We start from the raw sequence: 27,518 nt of genomic DNA on the forward strand, positions 1-27,518 counted from the left end.
GCAGATACTGCCAGGGCTCTGCCAGCTCCTCTTGCTCTGAAAGGTATTTGTAGTGGTTGCAGGAAGTTCAACAAATGTGCATTTGCTAGTGGAACACAGCAAATAAGCCTTAAGAAAATGCATCAGATAACGTAATTCTTGTCCTTTCATGTGTCTGTTTGAAAGAACAATTTTCCAAATTAGTCTCTGAGCTCGTAATGGCCAGTTAGCCTCCCAGGTTTCAAATCATCTCAGTATTAGATTGGAACCGTGACACCATAGGAGGTTTAAGTTGCTAACTACAGGATTATGAATTCCACAATGCTCTGGAAGGGAGGCGCAGACTTGCTGACACAAACTCCAACTGTGGCTATTAGAGGAATCTGGTTACAGCAACCACTACGGAGCAGGAAGGTTCCTCGTCCAGGGTAAATCTTCACGTGAAATGAGCTGTCATTGATTTGTCTTTCTGATGCAAATCATATGAGCATATTAGATCCGCAGAGAAACCAGCTTCATATTGAAGTAATTATCTCCACAAACATATTACAGCCTTCAATGTAGACAGATGCCATTTGCAGCAGCCTTCTCCTGTGTTGTGGCAATATCACCTACCTTGCTTTCTCCTTGTTTGGGTTCGTATTTCTTCAGGTCACCTCTCCTTTTCTGTTTCCCTGCTCTCCCTGTGTGCTTTGTGAGGTGTAGAAAAATATCTGTATTGAAGGATGGCTTAGTCTCACAGAGTGTCAGATAAACTGCAATGCCTAATTTCAGATTAAATCACGTGTCACTTTTTATCCAGGAAAAGCCGGCCCTGATAGCTTTAATGAGGCCGACAGAGGGACTGTGGGACACAAAGGACTTACTTAGAGGTTTCCATGTGAGAGTGTAATTAAGGGTAGTGCAAGTACAAGACTGATAAAGGAGCAATTTCATTTTTTAAATGGCAAGGTGATTACCAGCATAACGACAGAAGGAAAGGAGGGGCAGAAGGAAGCCTGAAATATGAATTGGAACAGGAGAAAGGGGATCAGGATTCCTGAGTTCCTTTTGTTGCTTTCCTGTTAAATCACTGACTGACTGAAGGAGGGTCACTGGCCAGTCTAACCATTAATTATGGGTAGCCTGATACTGGTATCTGTAAGGTTAAATGGAGGTAGCTGGACATCCTGGGATGGAGGCTGGCAGTCAGTGTGTGCTCTTCACACACCAGCTCAGTCCTCTCTGGCCAAATAACAAGAGCCTTGTCATTTTTATTTAGTTATTTTTATTTTTATTTTTTGTGTGTGTGGGTAGATGGCATTGCTGTGGCTTCAGTTACAGGAGATAGAGTGCATGGGAGTATCTGGGCTGCCAGATGACCCTGGTTATGGTCTGGAGAACTTGTGAAGCAAAAGGACAGAAACACAAGCTGTTCCCCCACATGCAGCTGTTGGCACCAAGACCTGGTTATGCTGGTGCTTCAGCCAGCATTCCAGGCTTGAATGGGGCTATCTATACACCCATTTTTCCCCTCTTCTCTAGCTTGTATCTGAACCTCCTTAGAAGATCTGCAACCTCATCACCTTCATGTGTGAGCAACCCATCATCTTGTAAGCATCTGTTCACATCTCTCTGAAGCAGAGATGTGGCCATGACCCCATTTTACAGATGGGAGTCTGAGTCAGAGAGACTAGGATCTGGCTGGAGAGAAAAGGTTTAGTCCAGACCTTATGTTTACCAGGTGGCACCCAGGAAAATTAAGAATTTCACGTGAAGTAGGTGCCCTGAACAGCCACGTGGAATTTAAATTACTCGTACACTTCCTAAATGAATGAAACGAAATGGAGCCAAGGCCACGTGCTTTCTGCCTGGGTAAGAGATGAAAGGGTTCACGCAGTTCAATTTCCCCACCTTTAAATCCACACTTTGGGTAACTGGGGTGTGATTTTCTGGGATGTGTCCTGTGCAGACCATGTCACTATCATCATCTCAGTTCAGGGCCAGATTCATGATCTTTGTGTATAGTTTACTCAGTTTTATTATTATTATTTTTTTACATTATAAGTACATTTTTTATTTTTAAAGCATTTACTATACTTTCACATATTTAAGCACTCAAGCTACACTTCACAGTTTGCACTGTTGTTCCTATTCAGTTTATCTCCAGACTGGCTGCTGTTTTTCCCCTTTCTGGTTTAGCGTTTATTGGGCAGGTACTAGAGGGTGACTGATGATGGTGTGTGTCTTCAGGTCCCCTATTAAGATGCTCTAGAAAGCCTTATTTTCAAGTGTGGATGTTCAGAGCTTTTGGAAGACTAGATATATTTCATACTGGATAGCAAAATAAGTTACAAGAAGTACCACACTTCAACAATTTGTTCTCTTAAAAATCTGAGGGGGGCGATTTTGTGTTACCTTATTCTTCTTTTGCTGCAAGTACAGGAAATTATAGACTCCATTTGCTAAGCTGCAGGAGGCTAAATGATTTGTCTCACCTGAAAATATTTTTCAAACCTGCATCATGCAGCCTTCCCTACGTGCTAAAGCATGGACAGAAAATAAATGAATATATAATGTGAAGGAAGGATGACCAATCTTATTCTCTCAGGTGAACCTGTTATGATATTGTGCCAAAGATGAAAGAGCCTTGAGTTTACGGTCATTGCATTTAGTGCTAGAATAATAATTTTTAAAAAAGGATGTTTTCTTGTTTTGTGTCCATTCTGGGTGTTTCTTGCTCTGGCAGGAGTCTGCGCAGGGACCCCAGCTCGCAGCACAGCATCGTGGTCCTTTCAGATGGCTTTTGTGTTGCCCCAGTGAGTGCGGAAGGTCGTGTCACAAGAAATTTATCCGGGATGTATTTTCTCAGTACTTCACACAGTACAGTGACAGACTGTGCATATTTTAAAACGCAGCACAGGCTGCGAGATGATTCAGGCCACCAGGCTGGACTGTGACATATATTACTCAGACTGTTATGAGTGTCTCAGTTCGTGTTTGAGGATGGGGAAAATGAGGACATTTGGGTGACCTTGTGACTTGACCTCAGACTTTGGGCTATTTGTCTGTACAGAGAGGCAGATGTAAGACATTAAAAATAAATAAATAAAAATAATAGAAGAGGAAAAAGGCCTCTGGGCAAAAGCTTTTCAAGATATGTTGAATTTAGCCTAATTACCCAGAGATAGTAAATGGTAAATGAGACTGGTGGTGTCAATAACATGCTGAATGAATCCAGGAAAATTGTGTCTACTTTTGAGGTGGGAATCTTCTTTTTTTTTTTTTTTTTTTTTTATCATGACACCTGTTGCTCATAGGTACAAATCAAACGAAGAGTATGTGTATGTGCGAGGCCGTGGAAGAGGGAAGTATGTTTGTGAGGAGTGTGGAATTCGCTGCAAGAAACCCAGCATGCTGAAGAAACACATTCGCACGCACACAGACGTCAGGCCATATGTCTGCAAGTACTGTAACTTTGCTTTTAAAACCAAAGGTAAGAGACAGTCAGCTCCTAGCTCCTCTGCTCAGTATATTGACTTACAGGCCTTCCTGGGGACGCTTGCGAAGGGGAAGGGAAGGCCTTCCCAGGGTCTGGAAAACCCCCAGAGCCAGAGGGAGGGGGATGAGGGAGTCTTAAATGGGCTGAAATTTTCTGAAGAGGAGCAGCCCTGCCATAAGCTGATGTGCATCCTACTGAGCCATGGCACAGAGCACTGGCTGCCCCTGCCAGCCTGCAACGTGTCTGCTCCATCCTCTTGGTGTTTCTTAAAGGGAAAAATCATGAAATACAGCTTCACTGGTAGGGGTTTGTGAGCAAAACCACCCCAGAATGAGAGCAGGGATCTCCTGGGTACAGGCAAACATCCCTGACCAAGCACCTGCGGACAGTCTTTGGGTGGCTTTTTATGCTCGTGCTCTCAAGATCGGTATTTGCGCTGCACATTTTCATCCTTCGCAGTTGCATGTAGCTTCAACATTTTCTATTTCATATCAGTAGACTTTTTCTCTAAAGACCTCCATCCCAGGACATCTAGTCATTAATGATCCACAATCTCACCACTGCCAGCTGTTCTTCACAAGCACCCTCTATCATTGCTTCAATTCAAAAGTGAACTTGTGCGAGTAGACTCTATCAAGAAGATGGAAAAAAAAAAGGCCGCCCAAAAAAATAATATATATATATATATACTGTGGGTAAAGTTGTCAAGAGTGCCAGAAGTGCCCAGGTCCTTTGATTTCTCATGAGTCTGGCACTGTGGGTTTCACAGTTCTCCTCTCCATCTTAGGCTGCATCAGGTCTCACAATAAAGATGCTGAGTTTGGTGTCTTAATTATAGTTTGACGTACATATAAAAAGTCCATCATCTATAGCTCCATCATTGCAAATCTCAGAAAATAACACAGCTGGGAGAGTTAATTTCTCAACAATATTGTCATCCCCCAAAAACCACTGTTACCAAAGAAAGAGGCACGGCATGGACGTGGGAGAAGGCACGGGGTGCTACGTGGACCATGGCACGCCTGCGTCTGCACCTCGGTGCTAGAAAAGTGCCCCCGAGGCCGGATGAATCAGGGTGGGCAGCACCCGGAGCTGACAGCTTGTTGGTTAAGCTGGCGGGTCATTTCTGGGTAACAGTGTGTTGGTAATCAGCAAACGTTTGGGAGCATGGGGAAGTGATACTGTATTTGAGGTCAGATTCTCATCAGACACATGCAGCAGACCCAAGTGACAGTTCTTCTTTTCCCTCCCAGCCTGGAGCTGGACCTGATCCATTACTTTCTCTTTCCCTCTTGCTTCTGTTTGTTCCGAGGTTTTCCTTTGAGAGGTGAATCCATTCAGCCTCTTCCGTCACCTCACTTTGCTCTCCATCATGCTTCTGTTAGGCTTTTGTCCAGGATGCTGAGATCAAACCATTCTTCTCACCATCTTTCCGGCTGCTTTGCTCTCCATCTCTGCTCCCTTGAAGCGCACAAACTGTCAGCACTGACTGTGCTGATTGCACGCTGCAAATAGGTGCTTGCCTCCAAAGGACTTCCCTTCTTCAGCTTTGCAGGAAACTTGTGAGGAAGGTAGCATGGAAATGCTTCCTTCCAAAAAATAAAAAAATAAAAAAAATCACAAATCACTCTGGGATTTTAATGCAAAACTGTTTGCATATGGATGCATGAGGGGGCAGAACTTCCCTGGACTTCCCTGGATTAGCAATTTTAGGACAAATAATTGCATGATGGTAACTTGGAATTGCATGAAAAAGGCTCTCTGCTGGAGGGGGGGAAGGGAGGTCACAGTCAGAGCCCTGGCTATGTCCTACAGGCATGCTTATACCCCACATAACTTTGCAGCACTTGGATAAAATCTGTTTGCTTTGCTGATGGAAGCACCTTTGAAACTGTTGCTGGAAAGCAAGAAAAAAAATCAGTCTTGTGTGCTGATAACGTCGTCAGTTAAAGCCAAGCTGCAGCACAATTGCAGTCGGTGATGGAGTCCGAAGCAGAGGTCCAGGAGGTTTGCAGAACTAGAGGTTTCACAGCTTATTTTGCAGACGTCTGGGAGAAGTTTGTTTGGGCCCTGAGTCGTGCGGGTCCCCCTTCCTGGTGAGCAGTTTTGCAACCACAGTTAACTGCAGAATGGAGAAGCTGGAGCTCTTGCTACTGGAGTGCACTTGCGAAAATATAAGCTGAGCTGAAGCTCTTTTAGAAATCAGCTTTCCAAGGTTAATTTTAGCCTTCAGCATAAACTCGAGGGGGATATCTATGGAGCTGTCTTCATTTTGGCTGTGGTAGATCTCTCCAGCATGATCTAATGCTCTAAACTCTCAAGCAGGCTGGAAGCAGTTTAATGTTTTTTTTCTTATTATTTTTAATGAGGATTTTTATCTGGTTACCCCTCTCCCCTCTGTATCTGTGTTCCAAAAGCAGGGAAAACTTTTGCAAAAGAAAGAGCTTTAAGTATTTTCCCCTTTTCACTAATCATGCTATTTGTATGCTTTTTGTGTATTTCTTTCATCGTAAGCAAAGCTGCTTCTTTGAATTAGAGAACTGCAAGGAAATGTTTGTTTTTTTTTTCATTGTTATTATATTGAAGCCAATCTATGAGATGATTTTATTTATTTATTTATTTGTGTGTGTGATCGCTTAGTTGATGGAAACAGCAGCCTTGGAAATTTGGTTGGTAAAGATTTATTTGATTTTACATTTCTGGACCAGATATAAACGTGCCTTTTACTGTGTTCTCTACTTCCACTGTAGCAGCACTCTCCCCGAAGGTTTGTTACTACAGCCTCAAAGAGGTTGTTTAAAGAAGTTAAGCAGCTTTTTCATTGTTTTCTTACCAGGAAGGAAATGGAGAAGATGCAGTCTAACAGTTTTCCCCCTCACGAAGGTCAGGGAGAGCTTTTTCCTTGACCTGCTTCCCAGAGGGGATGCAGGAGCCAAGATCCGTCCCTCCATGTGCCTTGCCTCCAGACCCTTTCTGCGCTCCTCCCCTGGGTGACCCGGGGATGGGGACAGTGCTGGCCATTGAATCCCTCTCTGTAGGCATTATCCTCCCAAACAGCTATTTTCTGCCCTCGTTCAGACTCACATCATGTCTGGATTGCTTGAGATTTCTTAAAATTTCTGGAAAAACTGCACGGAGCGGCACGCTGTGTCCACGCTGCTGCCTTGCTCAGAGGTCAGAGGGACAGGGAGCTTCATATTAATTTAAGAGGTGCTTGTGTGAAGGACACCGGTGCCTGTTGGCTGAAGATATCCATTTGATAGTCTAGTCCACTCACAGTTTCCAGACACCAGACTTCTCCATGTCCTCAGCCATAGTCTTCCTTTAATAAATTAGTTTGCAGTTCCTTAAATCAGCACATGGCAGGCACTGAGGTTATTGAACATGTTAATATATTAAATGCTTTACCCCCTCAGCCCTTAAAGGCAAGGTTATGGCTGCACAGTTTATTATTATTACTGCTCTAGCAGACTCAGCGCTCTGCTAAGCCTCCTCTGGAAACTACAGAGCAGGTCCAACTGGCGGAAAGCTCTGCAAGAATTAACTGCTGTTATAGCAGGGCAGATTCATATATAGATTGCAAAAATGTCCCTGCACCCTGTGCATGCTGGGACCCTTCTTGACCAGCTAGGGAGAGGGAAAGGGTGCGAGCATCTTGTGCTGGGAGTCCCCTCTGCTCCTAGGGATGCCACCCAGCTCTGACGAGGGGATGAGGGAGGATTAGCTGCAGGAATTTGCTGCCTTACGTGATGTGGCGTGAGACATGTCGCTGGGAACAGAAAACGACCCAGTGGTCCAGACAGGAGGAGAAACACAGTGAGCAAAAGGTCTCTTTAACTTACCATGGGGAAAAAAAAAAAAAAAAAAAAAAAAAAAAGAAAAAGGCTGAAAGTCAGAGACTGGCAAATTCAAGTGAAATATTAGCTGTCTTTTTTTTTCTTTTCTTTTTTTTTTCTTTTTAAGTGCAGCTATTAAACCTTAGCACAAGCCTCAGTGGGAAACGTGCTAATTCTCTCTATTTTGAAATCTGCAAATCCAGCCTGGGTACCTTTCTGGAAGATTAGTTTTCGGCTAACACAAGCTGATGGGCTTGATCCAGAAGATGGTTGGTATTTTATAGCCTGTATCAATGCAGACAGGCAGGCTAGATGTTCAAATTTTCTCCTTTAATCTGTAAGTCAATACATGTAAAAGATAATAACAAAATTTTAAGAAATTGAGTTATTTTGCCCAATAAATTATCTAAATTAAAGCTTTTCTTCTTCAAGAGTGTCAATAGGGGACATTATCTCCATGCAGAGACCTAAATCAAAGCCTGTGCATTATTTGAGTCACACGTAACACCTACTTCAAGGGTTTATCTGGGACGAAGAGTATTGACCTATTGCTTATCCTCCATGTGTGAATGCATCTCACAGCAAAATAGGAGTCTGCTAGTGACAGAGTAGCTGTTGCTCTCCTTGCATACTACCTTAAAAGAAGGATATGAGAAAAGCTTAAGTCCTGGAAAGTAAAGAATATTTGTATCACAATGTCGCCTTGGATGCTGAGATCCTGCAGTTGGTTATTTTTTGGATTTTATTGCTGTTGTTAAATTATTCACATTTAACAGGACAAATAGAAAGTATGGTGTATGCCCAATATGGACAAGATATTTTTTCCAGGAATCTTAAAGTTTTTTTCCCCTACTTTTCATTTTAACTCCACCACCTTTAAAATATTATAGCGGATGTTCTGAAAATTTAATTTGCCTCTTTGAATTTAAATGGCGAATCGTTTCTAGCCCCTCTTAAACTGCTTTTGGAACACTGGAGTTTCAGCTTTCTCAAAACAACATAAGTATTTAAGCTGCTTTAAGTCCAGAATATGACCTCGCAGCAGAGTTTAAGCAGCCTGCAATACACAGTTATAAGCAGGCATAAGAGAGAACCCATCTCTGTGCTGGCACTGCATGTGCTGCTCCAGTGCAGCAGAGGGTGGCGTGGTGGTGGTGGGGGGTCACCATTTCCAATGGTTTAGATATAATCTGTTGATTTTCAATGTGGGAACTTCTTGCTGAACCTTGGGAAGGACCACTTACCTGCCTAGGATTCAGTGTGACTGTTCTATTTAAATCCAGCCTCCACACCTGCTGCTATTGCTTCTTCAAATATGATTTTTTTACTGTTTCCAAGGAAGCAATGTTGTTGTTATTATTATTGTTATTATTATTATTTAGGTTAGGAACCAGAACTCAGCAAGACAACAAGTAGCTGTGAGTCCATCCTTATAGGATTCATGTCCAGTTAGGTAAAACAATTTTGATTTTACTGGAAATTTGCTGAAGGACTTCAGCATTTAATCCTGCCCACATTAATTAAGGGGTCTTAAAACACAAACTGTAAAAAGAACCCTGATAAGGTAAATATTATCCTCCTCCAAGCTGTTCCCAAGATGATAACTCAACTTCTCAGTTGACTTTTAGCTTCCTTGAAATGATGCAAACTTAGCTCTGGTGAGAATCTGGCCCCTTGAGCCTCCATTCCCAGAAAGGCTAGTGTTATTCCCAATTTTGTCCAACTTTGTGTGCGTGCAGGATGCTCTGTGTGGATATACCCTGTACCAGAGGGATCTCCAGAGATACCTTTGCAGCCTCATCTCATTCATCGGCATGCGGGTATTGCCTCGTTTAACCCACCAAGGATGAAAACAGATGGGAAGCAGAATAGAAAAAAAAAAGTAGAAGAGGAAAGACATCAACACTTGCTATGAATTGGTCTTTGGTATTTGTCATAAATTCACTTGCACAAGGATTTTTAGCATTATCTGCGTGGCCCCTGTCAGCTCATGTCTTTGCAGGTAGCATGGATGGGGAAGGAAGAGGAGAAGCCACGGCCTTCCCTTGCACAGGGACAGTTGCCTCGAGTGCAAGAAAATAAAAAAGGAAGCGACACTGATAGCTTCTGGCAGAGCTTGTCAACCCAAACCTTTGCTTGGGGTGGAACTGAATCAAAGGCAGAGGTGAAAGGAAGTGATGGGCCGAGAGCTTCAGGCTGCTAAAGCAGCCGGCTGGGGCCCCCGTGTCTGCAAAGATCCCGCTGCAGCAAGAGAGGAGTGTTTGCTGTGGACAGCACTGATGCTAGGGCAGCGTCAGGGACCTGTGTGTGTCACCAGCCTTCGGACAGCTGGAGTGGCTTCTGTGTGCCTCTGATGACTGGAGTCCTTCCCTTGTCACAGTTTTACTTAAAACGTTGCATTCACCAGCCCCCAAATAATTCATGCTATGCCCTCCTGGGTAAGCCAAAGCCAGATGCATGTAGCACAGTGGATTTATGAGCTCCTTTGGGGGACATGGTAGCACCGAGATGCTTGGCGGACCTCCCCTCCCATGCTTCCCACCATGGGGATCACAGCGGGATTCTTGGGGTGCCACAGAGCAGAGTTTAAATGGTTCCCCCAGCTCACATCTAGCATTTGCTTGGGTTTATTTGCTGTGCGTACCATCAGCGGAGGAAATCCAGTTAGGGATTTTTCTGTGGTAACTGAGCAAAAGTGGGTCATTTTTGGCAGCCGAGTTGTGAAGCGTTGTGATGGGCAGACAGCAGCAGTAGGGTTTGATTTCAGAAGACTGAGTCAGTTTGCCTTTTTGGTAGTTAGGTCCAAAATTAAATTCCACTTCCATTAAGTCAAAATCTGAACTCATTGGATGCTTTCTGGCATAAGAGCATTTCATTTACAAAAAATGGTGATTCACTGGAACCAGAGGTGTCCATGAGAACATGCTTTTGTCCAACTGGGTTTCTCTGGGTCTACAACAAAACTTCTGGTCCAAGTTGGAGAAAGAGAGGTCTGATTTGGAGCAAGGACCTGCGCCAAGGTGGCCTCATCCTCATACCTGAGTGTCCTAACCACAGAGCTAAGGGTATGTTGGCGTGAAGTTAACAAATAATAAATCTCTCTTACTGGAGCTGTTTTGCTGGATCTAAATTATTAAATATCCTTTGGAGTGAAAACTCATATCCACATCCTAGATGGGTGCCAGGGATATATAGTCAGCTTTTGTCTCTCTTTCTTGGTCTTTCCTGTTGGAGCTATTCCGTTTTGTACAAAATGGGCTAAATAAATAATTCATGGACTAAAGAGAGATGGACTTGGTAGCTAGATGGTTATGGCACTTTTCTGAGCTGTGAGGGCATCACGGGTAATTCTCTGCTCCGGTGAATAATTGCCTGTTTATTTATACTCACCGGACCAGCAGCAGAAGGGGGTGATAGAAGCTCTCTCTGCTCCCACCCAGCTCAGGGACCGGGGGACTCTGGATTGCAGGAGGCAGCTGAGGGACCTCAGTCCTCAGCTGAAGGCTATAATAAAGTGTGAAAAGTCTTTTTTTTTTTTTTAATTTTATTTTTTCCTTTTTTATTTTTTCTTTTTTTTTGAGAGCAAAACAAGCCTCGTGTTCAACACGACTTAGCTAACAGGAGGGCTGGTGCCACATGGCATTGCTGCAGTGAATTTGGAGCCCTCCACCAGCTCCTGGGCTGTGCTGGGAAACCAAGCAACCCTTGGGTGAGCTTCAGCCAGGGCCTGGATTTCGTCTCATCATCAGCTCAGCCCACGGAGAGGCACAAGAAAGGGAAAGGAAAAACGGGACATTTTTCCTTTATTTCTCCTAACCTTTATTTTTTCTCTCCTTTCCACCTATCTGCGTTTTCCCCTCAACAAAGTTTCCCCTTTGCTCACTGTTTCCCTCATGGATAAGTAGGGTTAATAACTGTCTAATTAACCTGCCTGCAACGTGGGAGTTAGAATTAGTGAGATGAGAGCCAGCCAGGCCCTGTGAGGCCACTGTGCCCACAGGTTATCCCACCGCAGGGTCTCAGAGCAGCAGTGAATATCCCCGCGTACCAGACCCCACCTTGCAGGGGCTGCTCTTCCCACCCTAGCCCAAGGAAGCCTCGTTAGCTTTCTGCAGGCTTTGTCGTGATGCCAAAACCTGGTGTGCAGTACTCTAGGGGTACCTGTGGCTCCTCCTTCTCCCTGGTGCTTCATTGCATGGCCAGCTCATCGGAGCCATGCTGCTGGGGGGGGGAGGGGGGGTGTAGGTGCTCATCTGCATTGCGCCACTCCAGACAGCTTCATGTGCACACAGTCCTGAGTAAGTACCAGTGTGGGTTAAAACATGAGTGTTTTCCAGTGAAAGAGATGCTGATTCTTCAAGAGTGTCCCAAGTCTCCCAAAGCCACCAGTGAAGCCAGGTGGGACGCAGACTGGGCTGCCCAGTCCCCTGCCAGCTCCCCGGGCTGCTCCAGCTGCCCACCAGCCTCCCGGGGTGCCCGCTCCCCAGCCCAACAAAGTGCTGCTCAGGGTGGAAATTACATTTCCCAGCTAGCTCCGCTAAATACTTTTATCTGCAGTTTTATCCAGCTGTTCAGGCAGAGGCAGCCAAAGCCCACTTCATTTTTTTTTAATTATTTTTTTCCATTTTCTTTTTTTCCCCCCACTGCTGGCATCTGGAGTACTCATACCTGGAGGCAGGTGACCTCCTGTGCTGGGATGAGGTGGGAGGTGTTGCCAGACTGCAATGAACTGGGAAGCATCTTTCTCTTTCCTACTATCTCTCCCTGCTGCACCATCACAGCTGAAGGCAATCCAGGACTTTTTTCCCTGCACGAGCCCCAGTGCTTATCCGAGCTGGATTTTCAGGTTGCACAACAGCCTTGTACCCTGCCTGCACCTCCGTTCCTCCACCCCAGTGCAGCAGCAAAAGAACGAAGGGAAGATCTAGCCTTGCACCATGGGGTATCTGCAATGGATAGTGGTCTGGGGAGAGTCAGAGGCCTCCTTCATCTGGTTCAGAGCCAAATTATTAATTTTCTACTGCTAAGCTTGCAAAATGCAATAATAATAATAAGCCATATTGACCAAAATATGTTTTCTGCTTCCTTTCAGGGAATCTGACTAAACATATGAAGTCAAAAGCCCACAGCAAAAAATGTCAGGAGATGGGCGTGTTGGTATCTTCACTGGTGGATCTGGAAGCCGAAGAAGGTAAAATTCTTTAACTTTATAAACTTGATATTGCTTCTGAGAAAAGTCAGTATGTATTCAAGCAAAAGACGTGGGGTGGTTTTGTTCACCCAAGGCTCCTTCCAGCACCCAAGAGTGAATTTCTGCTTGCACTGGGTGAGTTGCAGAGCCATCCTGGGGAACTTCATTGATGGGATGGTCTATGAGCCCGTGTCTTCCTGCTGGGGCTTTGTGCCTGTTCGTCTGAAATATTTTGGCTGGCTGCAGACGCAAGAGTAAACAGACAGATAGGGAGCATCCTGCGTTTGGTGCAGTGCTCCGCATGTGGGCTATATACATAATAATAAATACGGGATCTGTGGCGTGAGAAGGTACTCTTCAGTATTTGGGCTATGTCTAGAGAGCATTTCAGTGCAGAAGCCTGATGGCTATGCTCCAGCAGAGCCTGTGTGTCTCGTGGTTGTAGAGGTAGTCCCAAAGCAGCAAAATGAGACCCCCAAGAAGCCTCGCATGAGGCTGTAACCTCCCCCTCTTCACTGCTGCAAGCACAGTCTTGTGGGTGAAGGACAAAAGGTCACTCCTGGCACCCCTGGTTAGGATCTGGAGCTGAAGTGCTGAGCATGAGCAGATGCTTGCGCTTCTGCGCTGATGTTCTTGCCAAGGAGATGTGCTCCCATGACATGGAAGGAGCACCAGAGAAGGACATTTCCATGAAAATCATATTCTAGGGACCTGCCCTGAATGTCTAGGCTGATCATGGGAGACTCTGAATTACAAATGCAAACCCAGGAAGGCCTAAATTACTGGAGCAACCCTGGGCTATGTCTTCAGGGACTGGTGCAGACATGAGCAAAAGGATCCAGCCTGCACCCTGCCCCACTGCTGGGAGCCTCAGCAAAGCAGGACGGGGGCAGCTGCTTCCTTCATCCCTCACTCTCCCAGGTCTGTTTTGTGTGTAGGATGAAGGTGAACCACTCAGGTCTGTAGTGACCTGGAAGCTTTCTCAGCAGGGAAAGAGCCAGCAAAGCCAAAATAACATGGTGCTTTGACATTTAATGGCATTATTCTGATTGCTTTACAAGAAGATACATTTACCCTGACTCACCTGCTCATTTCTTTCATCTGCTTATGAGCAAACACAAAGTCTGTCCAAGGGTCTGTAAATTCAGGAGTCTGTCTGTGCTATGAGAAGTACACATGACTCTCTCATTTAGTAATTTCCGCCCTGATTTATAGTAGTACCTGCAGCTGAATTTCCCTGAAGTCATCCCAAAAAGCAGACCTACTCCTGGGGGGGTTGGGCAGCATCAGGCAGGACTGTGGTGACCATGAGCACTTTGGCCTCCTGTCTCCATCAGAAATGTTGAGGGAAGGGTGAGGAAGATCTCCAAAGGAACATGTGGAAGTCTCTTGTATACTTAGCTGTCTGAGCTAGGAAGAGATATTTTACCCAAATTGTTGGAGGCTGTGGTCTGACAGCTGGGAAGGGTTAGGTTATGAGTCTCCAGGGACCAGTTAGATGTTTTTACAATTGTTATTCTGTTTCCTTTAGCAAGACCCCGGGTATTTGGGGTTGGAGCCGCAGTGCAGGATGACCGAGAAGAAGCCTTAGAGGTAGCGGACCTCAAGTCCTCATGAAATTTATCTTACCTGCATTTGCATTCGGCAGGTTGTTTGTGTTTATAGGCTGCACAGTGCATACCAGCGATAGAGGGAAGAGAGGCGCTGGGGGCGCAGGTCCATCTCTGTCACTGTGTTTACTCCTGGAAGCATTTAGTGCCGCAGAGCAGGATGGTGTTTTCCGTTTGCATTGCGTTGCAGGCTGGGCATGACACCGTTGACCATTCCTGGCTGCCGCCCCAGAAATCCCAGTATGAAAGCAGCTCTTGTGGCTGCATTTAGCGTTGTTCTTTCCCATTTCCCATTTCACTCCCCTGTCTCACCCCAAACCATTTCAATTCCCCGGTCCCTGGGATTCATTCTGCCACAGCCCACAAGGGTTTGTTGACAATGGGTTAACGCGAGCTTCATAAAACACATGGCGCCACGGTTATTTTTATAAAGTGAACATCAGCTGAGCAAGTTCTGGAGACGGTGCTGTGAGCCAGGGAATGTTAACTCGGCAGGAACAACAAACAGCGCTTATCACCCCAGTCCCCTGCTGAGGTCAAGTCCATCAGAGGCTTTATTGGGATAGGGGCCGGTTCCCGGGCCATGGGCTCTGTCACATGCTTCCTGCTTTATAGGTAATTAAAAAATCATTAAGTGAGTTTCCATACAAGCCCATGATGGGAATGGGGTTTGCCTGTGTGCTGTGTCCTCAGGGTATAGCCACACTGGCTAATTAAACACTCCTGGGGATATCTGCAGGCATTGGCATGCCGCTGTCCTAACTTAAACTGCAGGAGCGGTCCCCAGGTCATGTCTGGTCCGGGCCGTCTACCACACTTCCAAAAAAATATTGAGCACAGTTTGGGATTTATCATGGGCCCAGGACCATTCCTGAGCGGGAGGCTGGATGTGGCCATCCTGTGCTGGAGGTGAAGATGTGGGGTGATCGGTGCCAGCTGGCTGTGGAGCTCGTGCCACCATCCTGGGACAGACGTGGTCTGAAGGCCGATGTGATGGTCCTTGGCCTGAGCAGACCATGGCTCAGCTTGCTAGCGGTGGGCCGGAGGAGACGCCTGAGGAGGTTAGCCAGCCCAAGCCCTCGTGACCTCATGGTGCAGCAGCACCAAGCCCTGTCAGGCTTGTGCTCAGGCTCAGGCCAGGTGTAGTCAGCTGGGCACACAGGGGACAAGGACATGGGAGAAATAAAGAGCCCTGCCACACTTCCACTGCTGTTACTAGACACCTGTGCCTGTTTTCACAGGGGCACATGCATCTACTTTGCTGCTGAGTTAATCTCTTAAAACCATCTCATTTCACTGAGCCTGCTTTTCTATGTACCCAGTGGTGTGCTCAAGTTGTCATGTTAGAGAAACTTTTGCAAGTTGCAAAATGCACTGAGCTCCACAGCAGCGGGGAAGAAGGATGGACCAAGGGTGCAAATACCTCAAGGCTGAGGTGCCTCTCTGCCTCAAGGGATTGTTCTCTTCCTTTTAAATTTATTGGACCTCTTGGCTTTTTTCTAGCTCTTCAGAGCAACCTTTCGGCCGGGCAGAGACATGCTCTACTTGGCTGGGACCTTTCCACAGGAGGGCATGGCTGAAAGAACCTGGTCAGGGATTTTGCGGTTGCTGTCCCAAGGGAGAAGTGCTGGCATGGCAGCAGCGGAGAGAGGCTGCTCCATGTGGGATTGCTGGAGGATTCCTTCAGTCCAGGAACAGACTTAAATAATTTACTAGCTCACGGTCTCCAAAAATCTCTCCCTGCTGTTATACCACCTACAGGTGATGCTTCTGCAGATTAAAGGCAGATAGGGAAAGCGGAAAGTGGCTCCTGAAGTGTTGGTTATGTGACTCTGAAAAAACAAGTATTATGTTAAACCTGTCCATTATAGTCAATTAGAACTAATGAATCAATTAATTGAGTGTCACTTTTGAAAACCTGCAGATCAGGAGCCCTATTTACGTTACACATAATTGCAGGCTTCTGAGGACAGAACCGCAAGGGCCCACTTAGCGGGTCGGGGGGAATGCTTCCATTCATCGTTTCGTTCAGTCGTGCATCCCAGGCTCACACATGGTTAATAGCAGTGCGTGGAGCAGTGCGAAAGCCAGACCAGGCTGTGAGCCAACAGGAGCTTGTGAAAACAGAGGGATGGCAGGTGAGGAGGACGAGCTGGTCCCAGCCTTTGGCCTCACTGAGAGGGGAGGACTAAAGGAACAGCCCAGGCACGGTCGGCTGTGTGGCTGCGGGTCGGCTGGAAGAGCGCTCACCAGAAATGTTGGGACTGTCAGCTGGGGGACTTCTGTTTGGCCGTTGTTAAATCACTGCTCGCTAATTGTGGCTGAGCACGTGGTTGTTGGACACCTGCTAAGCCCACCGAGGGAAGGTCCTGCGGAGGCTGCAGAGGGATGGGAGCCCACGAGCTTTCGGAGAGGACTCCTCTCGCCGTGTTGCTGTTGGCTGTGCGGCAGCTTGCTGGAATGTGTTGTGCTGTCTGGACTGTATTGCATTATGCAAGCAACCCGTGTAATTTTAGAATTACGAAAAATATACAGTCCCCATTTCCTCCCATTGATGAAGACCATTTGTGTTTGTGTAAAGGGGACAGTCTGCCAGGAAGGAATGCAGAAAGGTGAAATCGGGAAGGCACGGTGTCAGAGGAGCATTTCCTTTCTCTCCTTCCATCTTCTTTTTCACCTGGTTAAAGCTAACACTGGACTTTTGCTGAAATTTCACATATTCTGCCTCATGAGTCAGGAGGCCTGTTGCTCATCGATGTCAAGTAAATACTAAATAAAACAGCCAACTGGAAGGTCGGAAGATTATATTTGGTACTGTAATAGTTGGGGGTATGTGGATGGATGACAAAAGAATGCAGAAATGGTGCATGAGAAATCAGAGATCGCAGCTGTGTCGCGCATCCCCTGCTCTCAGTGTAGTGGGTTGGAATAGCCTCCCCTGTGTAAACACACACTATCATCTCTCTTCTTCCTGGAGAGGCTCAGAACAGAGCCTAGCGATGAGTAGTTTAATTAAAAAAGCAAAGAAAAATAAAGTGGCTATTTTCATGTGCAGGAATAGTGCTGCACTCTCCTTCGGGGGCAGGCAGGGAGGGAGCAGCAGTTCCTAAAGCTCCCTGGATTATTTTAAACTCGAGCTGTATTTCACTTGATTGTTTTGATTTCTATTTAAGGGGCAGGGGAAAGAAGGGGGTGTTACTATAAAAGGAGATTGGAGCATAATTCTTCACTATTGCACTGATTTTGCTTGGTGTGACTGTACCAGTGTGGTGGAATACCATGAGGATAACACAAACGTAATGAGATGGCATGCAGAGCCCTCAAAGGCATTGATGGGGCACATTTTCCCTCCCTCCCTCTATCCCTCACCCCCAACCTCCAGTCTTCTCCTGCCATGCCCTTCCTCTCCCCATCAGCTCAGCAAAATGCTTCTGTGCTGCAAGCAGCCAGGGCTGCTGGTTCAGGCCTGAGTTCTCTGCCTACATGGAGCATGTTAGGAAGCCAAAGCAAAGTCCCTTTGGGATGTCCCAGGACTCACCGAGCCCTTCCCCTCTGTGGGAAATGCAAACAACATCCCAGTGCGCAACCGGCTTCATGTTTCCCTCACTCTGTCCTTCTGACCTTGCTGTCTGTCCTGGCCAGCGCCTGTCTGTACTGCGACTGGGGCCAAAAAAAAGGAGACCACACAGGAGAAGGCTCTCTGGGCCTGACACCATGCAGCAGGGGCTGAGGCCGGAGCTGTCTGTCCATCCCTATGCCCACAGATGTCAGCCCCCCAAGCCAGAGGCAGGGACTAGCTCGTAGCTCTGGTGGTGAGATACATTCCCTTTCCAGGCAAGAAATGTGCGCAGTTCACCCCAGAGCCGGGAGAATGAGTCTTTTGGAATAATATTTGTTCTGAAGTCAGTTCCTTTGGGAGTTTGCAAATAACCCGCTGCTGGATCCTGGGTCCAGCAAACACCATCATTATACAAGCATTGCACAATGCAAGCCAGCCTCTTGGTGGAGAGCTGCTAAATACATGCATTGTTCCACTAGGGTCTGAGAGTTGCCAAATACTTTGTGAGCATTTACAGGTAAGGCCCCGTTATTCAAAGTAAACTGAATTAGGCGTTTATCCACAGATCACAGGGACTTCTCCCTGTGTGGCCACGTTGCCTTCTGAAAGCCACCCTGCCTGCTGCAAGCAGGTGTGGTCCAGCCTCTGCGTTAACTCCATTGAGTTTCCCTTCTGGCTTGTCCTGCTGATGGCAGCCCTACATGGAAAACTGTGTCAGTGTCCATCGGAGGAGGAGCAGCGTCCTAGGATGAACTGATGGGGAGGAGAAGCCAGCAGTGCTGCAGTTAGCTGCCTGGCTCCATGCAGGTGTCCAAGCAGCAGCTAGGCTCTCCCCTTGCAAAGCAGGGAGCAAGCATGTCCCATCAGCACTGCACTCACTGCCTTGGTGCTCGACTCATGCAGAGTTCGAGAAATTGGTATTTTCTTAGCCCCTCCGGAGCAGTGGGAACTTGCAGAAAAGCCTCCTGACAGCACGATTTTGTTGAGCTACAGTGACATCCAGTGGCTGTTCCCGATGGACCTCTTGAAGCTGAACTTTCATTTTTCTAGCATCCACTGCACATCTGTCATGGGAAAATGCAGGTTTTCTCTGCGCAGAGCAGAGGGTGACAGCAGCGATCTGCTTGCAAGCTTGGTGCTCATCTCAGAAAGCTTCTGCTGGCTCTTCAAGTACAAGAGAGATACTGTATTTTATATATACAGGCAGATAGGTTTCAAATTCTTTGGAATTTGCTTTCTATATACTCCACTCAGTTTACAGACTCTTATTATCAAAGCATCACGATGTGAGGCTTTCCACAGACATGTCTGCATCATAATTGGGAAAAACCACGGAGGTTCTTTCAGTGCTGTTGTTTGCATTTTTAATAAAATCCTGTCTTGCTAATCTTTAAATGTCATGTTATCTAGACAGGACAAGGCCCAACACATGGAAGATGGGAGCTGTCATCCCAGCAGCCTTCCTGTGCTTTAGCAGCTGTAGACATTTTGTGGGCACCATTACAACAAATAGCTGTAAAAAGAATATCAAAGGATGATAGTGCTGCTGTTCTCCTAATCTAGCCAGAGTTTTTTTCGTTCCTGGAGAAAGGCAGCCAGGCCGTGTGATGGTGTACGGCAGAAGCAGGGGCCTATGGCAGAGCAATGGCTGGAGCCAAAATTTGGGCAGAGGAGATGGTTGCAGTGGTGAGATTCACTGAGCTCAAAGCAGTGAAGGCACTGGGACCATCAGGAGCAGAAGTGGAACAGAGGGCAAAGCTGCAGGCTTCAAAGTGTGAGATGACTAGATCTAGAAAATAACTGGGTCCTCCCTGCTCTTGTCCCATTAGAACTTTTGAGCAGATTTAGCACAAAACCAGCCTGTGTCTGTTTGTGTGTCTTACGCTCTCTGTTTTGTGTCTGCCCATCCCTGCAGGAACCAGTGAAGACCTATTCCAGGACTCTGAGGGGCGGGAGGGATCTGAGCCTATCGAGGAACATCAGTTTTCAGACCTAGAGGAATCTGACGATGATGATGACAATGAAGATGATGAAGATGAGGAGGAAGAGGAGAGCCAAGATGAGCCACCTTTAAAGTTGCTGGAAGGCAAACATACCGGCCCACCAATGCACTCTTTAGGTGGCTCTCCATCTTCTCAAGAGGAAGGCACTGAAACAGCATTGTCCTTAGCCCAAGAAACTGTTTCCAGCAGCCAAAAAGTAGGTGAAGGCCAGCAGACCTCCTCCTCTGGGCTGGAAACCAAGTGGTCAGCAGACGGCAGTGACATTGCTGTGTGCCACAGCTTCTTGAGTCTCCACAGACCAGCTTTGACTTCCACCGAACAATTGGCTTCTGCTGAAAGGGAGTCTGTCACAAGGCCACAGATGTCCTTAGCTATGGACCTGTCAACCTCAAAAGACACCTCCCCGAGAAAAAGGTGGTCTCCGAGCCAGGATTCTGGCAGAGGTGGTGGCAGCAGCAGACCAATGCTAGCCAGAAAGCACCTGTTAACCAAAAATGAAACTTCACCGAAACGGTTCTCACCAACAGGAGAACTGTCCTCTCTAAGGTGCCTGTCTCCGGGGAGAGGGTTGTCTCCTTGCCAGCGCGTCTCTCCCAGGAGGGAGGCATCTCCCCTGAGATGTGTGTCACCAAGACTTGAGCTGTCACCCAGCAGGCATCTTTCCCCCAGAAGAGAGCTGTCCCCAAGAACATACCTTCCACCAGAAGGGGATGTCTCCCCTGTGAGGCACTCGTCTCCGAGCAGAGAGATGTCATCAGTCAGATATTTATCGCTGAAGAAAAGCATGCCCCCAGGCTGTTCAGAGTCACCTAGGTATCCATCGCCTGGGAAAGAGGACTTGCCTGGTACAAGCAAATTAGCAGCAGATGACAAAGTTCAAAGCTCATATCAAGCCCAGCATGGAATATTATCTTCGATGCCTCTACCTCACAGGTTCTTTGGCAAAAACGTACAGCTCTATGAGTCCAAGCTGGTAAGTTCAAGCCCCTCTTGCCCTCTAATACATTCTCTGGTATGTTTTTTACTGAACCTTGCAATGCAGAAGTGCATAGTGTCTGTAACTGTGACTGATGTCGCAGGTAACCCAGGGAAGAGTGACAGTGGACCACAATGTGTTCTGCACCTGCTGGTCTGCTCCCATTAGAAGGGACAAATAAAGTTGTCCCTTCTCCAAGGGGCTATTTACTCTCCCTGAACCAAGCTGTTCTTGCTTTTCCTCCTGAAGAAAGCAGTAAGGATGTCCACTTAATAATGTCTGAAATTGTCACAAAGAGACTTTTTCCCTGGGAATTTCAGACCTATTTCTTAGATTTCACCAGTTTGGGTGAAGCTCTACCCACTTTTCCGTGGTCAGTGACCTGAACCAGATTTGGGCTGGCCAAGGGTCTTACACCCTGTTGCTGACTCCTGGGCTATGTGGATGTGTAGCCACCTCTGTTAGATTAACTGCTGAGAAATGTTTGTTTGGACATCTCTGATTTCATCTCACTTCTCTCTTCAGCACAGAGAGGTGCTTCCCACTGGGTCCAGAAAATTATTTAATCTCTCTGCTGGACATATCAAATCCTATGGGTAAAGGAAAATTACATGTTCCTCCCACTGCTACAGGCAAATTAGATGTCGGGTTTGGTGGAACGTTAAGAGATCTCCCATTTCTGCTGATGTGCCTGGCTTTCCTGTAATTTATGCTGATGAACATGAGATCCAGCTGCTGGAGTTGCTCTGCTGTGAAACTGGTGTGAGGAGACACTCGAGCCCTTAGGGCCTGCCCTGGGAAGAGAGAGGCCTTTATCCAGCCCTCGGAGGACCGGTCGCGGCAGATGCTGACCCAGGTCTTCCCCAGAAAAGCCACGCTGCCCAGTGTGCGTTTCTCCCGTGTCTTTGACAACGTTCCCTCTTTTGGTGCTACCTTCCTTCTGCTTTCCACTATGAGTGTTTGCCTTACCTTCCCAGAGGCCATCAGATATTTTAGGCCAAAGCTTTTACCTGCTTTAATGCTGTTTCCCTTCCCTTTTGATTAACTTTCTGTGGTGAATCTCAGGGCTGTGGAAACCCCAGTCCTTCAGCTATAAACCGTCTCTGTCAGGAAAACTGCCCACCGCTACTGGTCGTAGCAAATCCTCTAAGCTCTCTAGTCCACAGTGAGAGACAGCAGTACCTACCACTGCTTATCTGCCCCTTCCCACCTTGTTACTTACGCTCTCACCCACATACCTATTTCCTCCATTGTCCTGCTCCTCTTACGCACCCAAACTCACCTCTGTTGCTTCTTTCCATAGCAACTATAAACTTTCTTCTCATTGCTGAGATGGACAGCTAGGCTTTCATTGCAAAATTACATTCCTGTTAAGGCCACAAGAGGCAGAAAGATCAGAGCTGGATTTGTTGGATACCCACATGGAGCTCAGTGTCCTTTATGGCAATTGTGTCCATCACTTGGAAACTTAAAGATGAACTGAGCTTAGCTTGAGTAAAAGGGTTTTTTCCAGGTCTGTGCATCAGGTCTCACCATGGCCACGTCTTTTCCCACTGGCTCCTGCTGCAGGTAGCCTCTCCTCCTGATGGCTGTTTCACCAGTGAGAAGATTTGTTTGGGGTTTCCCAGCACCCTTACAGTGATTCTGCCAAGACCATGTGGATAAGTGACGTTTAGGAAGCATTTGATTTTGTAACTGCTGGCCAAGTAATCGCTATCTTCTGTGGCTCTTGCTTTCTCTCTCCATCTCTCTTTTGCTGCCTTCCTCTGCCACCTCTTCATAGAGATCCAGCTCAATTCTTCATAGTTCCACAGATTTGCCCTCCAGTGAATCCTCAAATCATATAACCCCATCTTAATGGGCAGTTTATTTCAGTTTCTGTTGCTTCCTCTTCTTGGGAGTCCTGTTTAGGGGTTTAGTTATAAGCTCATCACTAATTAATCCATTTCTGTTTAGCCACATATCTCTCCATGATGTACATTAGGAAACTATGTGAAGCACCGGGAGAGAAAGAGGAAAAGGTAAATTGGTAGGGTCTTAACCCTTGATTTCTACAGACCACACCATGAGGGTGGTGGTGGGGACCACACTGTTGGGTGTGCTTTTTGTTCATGCTCTCTCCCTCAGTCCAAAGCATCCTTGCAATTAGCACCTGTAAGGATGTAATGTTGCTTTAGTAAAAATGCAATAAAAAGTATTAATATTGTTCTGGGTGCTGAGAAAATCCATGTACCAAAAGGGATCCGAGGATGCTGGGAATGCTGGCATCCTCTGCTGGGGTTTCAGAGGCCGCTCTGATAAAGAGCCAAGCCTGAACCAAAGCCTTGGGTCTGTGCCCGCCCTAACAGACTGTGTGCATTTGTGTACCCAGAAGGCAAATGCTACGGGCTCTCTTGCTCCTTAAGGGTTTGGAGTCCCGAGCCTCCCTCAGTTGATTGATCTCCCTCCAAATTAAAATTAAATGTTAACCGAATCGATCCTTATAATGAGCATTAATGATGCTAGTGCTGTAACGCATGCATTACATTGATTTGGCTGTTTTTTCTTCCCTGTCCGGTGCAGAAGATCGAACCGAGAAGCCCAACATGCTCACCTGGCGTCACGCAGCCCGTCTGCTCCAGACCCTTGCAGGCACCTCATGAAATCCACATCCACGCTCCCAGCCGAGGGGAAGAGAATGTCTTCAGCCACCTCCCATTGCATTCACAGCAGCTCGTGAGGACCCCGTACCCCATGATTCCCATTGGGGGCATCCAGATGGTCCAGGCAAGGCCAAGCACCCATCCCAGCTTGGTGCCCAGCTCAGTCGTGTCCTTGCAAGGGGGATACTTTGCATCTGGCAGCAGTGGCTTCGCGGAATTCAGCCAGGCTCCTGAGAGGGACGAGGAACCGCAGGTCCCACAGGAGCCTTCATCGGCATCTGTCTCCCCGGTTGCAAAAGTTTCTAAATACACGCTGTCCCCAGAGCCCACAAACAGCAGTTACTTGGAAGAGAAAATGAGGACTAGTGAGCTTCAGCAAAAGACAGACCAGGAGGAATACAGGGTAAAAGTGTTCGCCGAGTCCAGCCACACCAAGCAGGCGGGCTGCTCGGCATCCCCAGCCAGCCCCAGCACAAACGACGAGCACTCTCAAAAGCCTTCGACAAGTGGGGACGACCCCTTGAAAAAACCGGGCGAGAAGCAATGTGGCAGCTCAAGCACTTCTTTGGAATCATCCTGCACTTTCATCTCAGATCTCCCTGCCCAGCCGTTGGACCGGAGCAGCAGCACCGGCTGCCTCTCAGAGCCCTCCGCCAGCCACCCGCACGCCCACCCATCGTCCGTCCGGAGGAGAAACCTCTCCGGAGAGCCCAGCCGCCCAGGGGGAACCTCCAGGAAGAGCAGTCCACACCTAGAGCACGCAGATTTAGGTCAAACTCAAAAAAAGGTGGATGAAAACACGGGAAGTACTTAAGCCTCCACCATCTGTTCCACCTTTAGGCTTCCTATGTAAAATCAACAGACATTTTCAACACTATTTCCTTTAGTATAATCATCGCTATAAGAAGCACTCTAGTGAATGACCAAACCCATGGAAGATTCCTGGTTTTCTTTGTCCCAGTCTGGTATTATCTCCACATGTATGCAGTTACTTGTGCCTTTTTCTATACCTTTTGTTGCTTGAAATGTACAAAAATGTTTGAGGCTGTGAATATTTTTTTAGAGTTTTTTGGAAAGGGGTTTGTTAGACCTTGTCTTTTTTGCCATTTAGGTGTGCGTTATTATGGGCCTGAGAGATGCAGAAAGGAAAGGGTTAAGCATTTTAAGAGGAAGAAGATGCACTGAAAACAAAAACAAAACTTTTTTATATTGATTAAATGATTAAAAAGAAAACCAAACCCTTGCTCCTGTGTACAGAAGTTTATGATTCGTATTTATTACATGCTTTATTTAATTCTCGCAAAGTGCTTGTTTTTTTTTTTCTTGCATCCCTCTGATTGCCTATGGTTGTGCTTTAAACACTTGAGACTGCTTTACATTTGAAAAACGTGTTTACCCTGAACTTGTAAATGAAACTAGCACTTCCTCGAGGAGGGGGAGGTTTGTTCCCCGTGAGAGAAATTTTCACTCAAAAATAAAAAATAATCGTGAGCATCTCTCCCTCCTGCAGAACCCATCAAAGCACTTTTTTAAAAAGGGACACACACATTAAAAAAAAAAAAACGAAAAAAAAAAAAAAAAAAGAGAAGTTCTTCTTCAAAGATTTTTACTGCAAGAACGTAGGAATGTATCGAATGTAACCCCGGTGCCAGGACTGGCCTCCTGCTTGCTTTAATCCTGCCATCCCACGCCCAGCATCGCCCGGCATAGTCCTGCGTGTGCCTGAGAGCTCTGTTCTGGGCTCTGGAAGCCCTCTGTAAATGCCCAGCCTTGCTTTAAGGGTGGCAGTAAACGCTCAGCCTTGTGACCGTTTTTCCTCCATAGTTTTTAAGTCGTGGACAAGCTCCCTCCATCCCATCCCCGCTCAGCCCGGGCTGGTTTTGCTTCGCTGAGCTCTAGGGATGCCGGAGGAGTTTGTGCTCTGCTCCATAACTCCTGACTTACTGTGCCCGATTTTATTTGTATTTATTTATTTAAACAGAACATCACAGATGTAGCCCTTATTGCGCAGATGAGCCCTTTTTTGGTGTTTTGGAAGAAAAAGTTAAAACGCTGAGCGGTTAATGTTTGCAGTCGGCTTGTTCGGCATGCATGGTAACTTTTTCCAGAGCAAATTTTTCACTCTGACCATCCGTGGCGGAGCAATGGCCTCTACTGCCAATAGATGCGATACCAAATACAGAGAGACCCGATGGAGCCATTCCTCTCCGTCACGTCAACATGCTTTTTAAAATACAAATCTTCGATACAAGTTTGCCCTAGCAGACAGCAGGCTCTTTACTACTTCAGAGGGTTTTCTGGTCTATGTAATGGAATCTGTACAAACCTTTTATTTTATTTTATTTTATTTTATTTTGTTTTATTTTATTTTATCAAAAGAAAAAAAAAAAGAGAGAGATATGATAAAAATATTTAACCAGTGGACCAGTTCTTTCTTCTTTCAGAGCTGTTCCAGGTTATCGGGTACGTAATACACTTTTTTAAAAAAATAAAAAAAATAAAATTAAAAAAAATAAATAAAAGAAAACCCTGAATGAGAACATATTTCCTTGCCAGACTTGATGAGCTATGAACTGTTCCCGTTTCATGGGCAAATACTATAGTTTTTTTAATAATCTGTGATTTTAATTTTTATTTTTTTGCTTTTCTTGTAAAGGGAATTAAGTACAAAAGAAGATATCATGGAAATAACATTAAGGCTGTGACACTGACCAAAACAACGTCCAGAACCCATTTCTACCTTAATTAGCACTTTTATTAAGTTTCCCTTTTTCCCATCTTCCCCTCTCTGGCCCCCAGCCTGGAAGCTGGTCCTGCTTTCAAAGCCAGCCAGATCCCAGGGCAGAAGCCAAGGGCTGTGAGTTCAATTCAGCCCAGCATCTCTGCTCAGAGAAACTCCTAAGCACCAGCTTAAATCCTCCTTGTTTTAATAGCATTTGAGTGTGTGCTTAGTACCGAGATGCCTTGGAGCGGGCTGCTCAGCCCTGGTCGCGGTGAGCAGCCCTGGTTACCATCTACCCCTCCAAGTCCAGCGCCAGGTTTGAATTTCCTGGCTTCTGCTACTTTTTTCCCCCCTTGCCCTTGTCACACTCTTAACATTATTCCAAGGTAGCTTTTTGTATTTAATTTTTTAAAAATCTATATACATATATATATATATATATAGAAACTGTACATAAAGAAAAACAATGCAGCAGTTGTGCACTCAGCATCCTGTTTTCATTAGGTGCATTTGATACGAGCTTTGGGCTAGATCAAATTTGCTCAGTTTCTTTCTGTAACTATATTGTAATCCTTGACCTGTTGGTCCTTGGCACAGGTAGGTTTTTTTTTTGTGTGTTTCTTTTATTTTTTATTTTTTTCCCCCTCCATCACTTCTGAACAGAGGGGGGGGGGGGCGAAAAAAAAAAGTCTACCAAAATCCAGAAACCACTCAGTCCATTGCTTTCTTTTTGTGTTTTTATTATTTTATTTTTTATGATTTTTTAAAGCTTTTCCAGACGTTCAAGATGAGTGGAAGCATTCTGCATCTCAGCTGCAGGGCCTCGCGGCTGGCACTGCACGGGGCGCAACTGCCTGGCTGCCTTTGCGTGCATCTGAAAAGCGGGGAGAGGCGGGAAGGGGCCGTGCAGCTGAGAGATGCTCCCTGGATTGTGCCCCACTCAGATCCTGCACCCACCAATGGCTGCCATGGAGCGGGTGCATGTGGGGACAGCTGAAAACTCAGGAGCAAGGCGAAAAAAGCCACGCTGAGTCGCAACCTGGTTCAGCTTCCCAGCGCAGCAGCTGCAGGCACGGCGGGGAGGCTCTGGCTGGGGTGAAATGGTGCTTCATGCGATACCTAACGGGCGCAATATGGCCTATTATAGGCAAAAAGAATCATTATATATATATATATATATATTGATATTTAAGGGCTAATTATCCCGCTGACAGCTCAGAGCTCTGCAGGAAGGGCGTCCTCCTCTGCGCCGGCACCAGCATCTCCGTCTGCGGGCAGGGCGGGCGTCCCTGGGGGCTGCTCCATCCCTCCCGTGCCATCACAGTGTGACCTTGAGCAATTTGGGGATCCGCTCAGCCTCGTACTCAGCCAAGGAGAGTGGCGGTGTGGCTCCGCTTGCTTTCATTGAGTTGCACCTTATTTGTGGTGGGGCTGAAGACCCAGCTATCCCTGGTGGCTGCATTTCCTACCTGGAGCACCCGCCAGCTTCTCACTCGGTGAAACCTTTTCGCAAGTCACA

General features: G+C 46.6%; 1 protein-coding gene across 13 annotated transcripts in view; it reads left to right on the forward strand.

Annotated features, from left to right (window-relative positions):
- The window catches only part of HIVEP3 (HIVEP zinc finger 3), a 288,536-nt gene extending 262,907 nt beyond the window's left edge, over nt 1-25,629 (forward strand). For 9 of the 13 annotated variants that reach the window (XM_040534690.1, XM_040534687.1, XM_040534686.1 and 6 more), the window contains 4 exons: nt 3,279-3,454; nt 12,389-12,487; nt 19,572-20,632; nt 23,198-25,629. In XM_040534690.1, coding sequence (XP_040390624.1) covers nt 3,279-3,454; nt 12,389-12,487; nt 19,572-20,632; nt 23,198-24,091 — 2,230 coding nt within the window. In that variant the 3' untranslated portion in view covers nt 24,092-25,629. Of the gene's footprint in view, nt 1-3,278; nt 3,455-12,388; nt 12,488-19,571; nt 20,633-21,160; nt 22,657-23,197 lie in introns of all 13 variants that reach the window. The other 4 variants (XR_005814331.1, XR_005814330.1, XR_005814332.1 and 1 more) reach the window with 4 other exon arrangements.
- The last annotated feature ends 1,889 nt before the right edge of the window (nt 25,630-27,518 follow it).

The sequence above is a fragment of the Cygnus olor genome, chromosome 23, assembly GCF_009769625.2.
Source record: "Cygnus olor isolate bCygOlo1 chromosome 23, bCygOlo1.pri.v2, whole genome shotgun sequence".
Classification (NCBI taxonomy): domain Eukaryota; kingdom Metazoa; phylum Chordata; class Aves; order Anseriformes; family Anatidae; genus Cygnus; species Cygnus olor.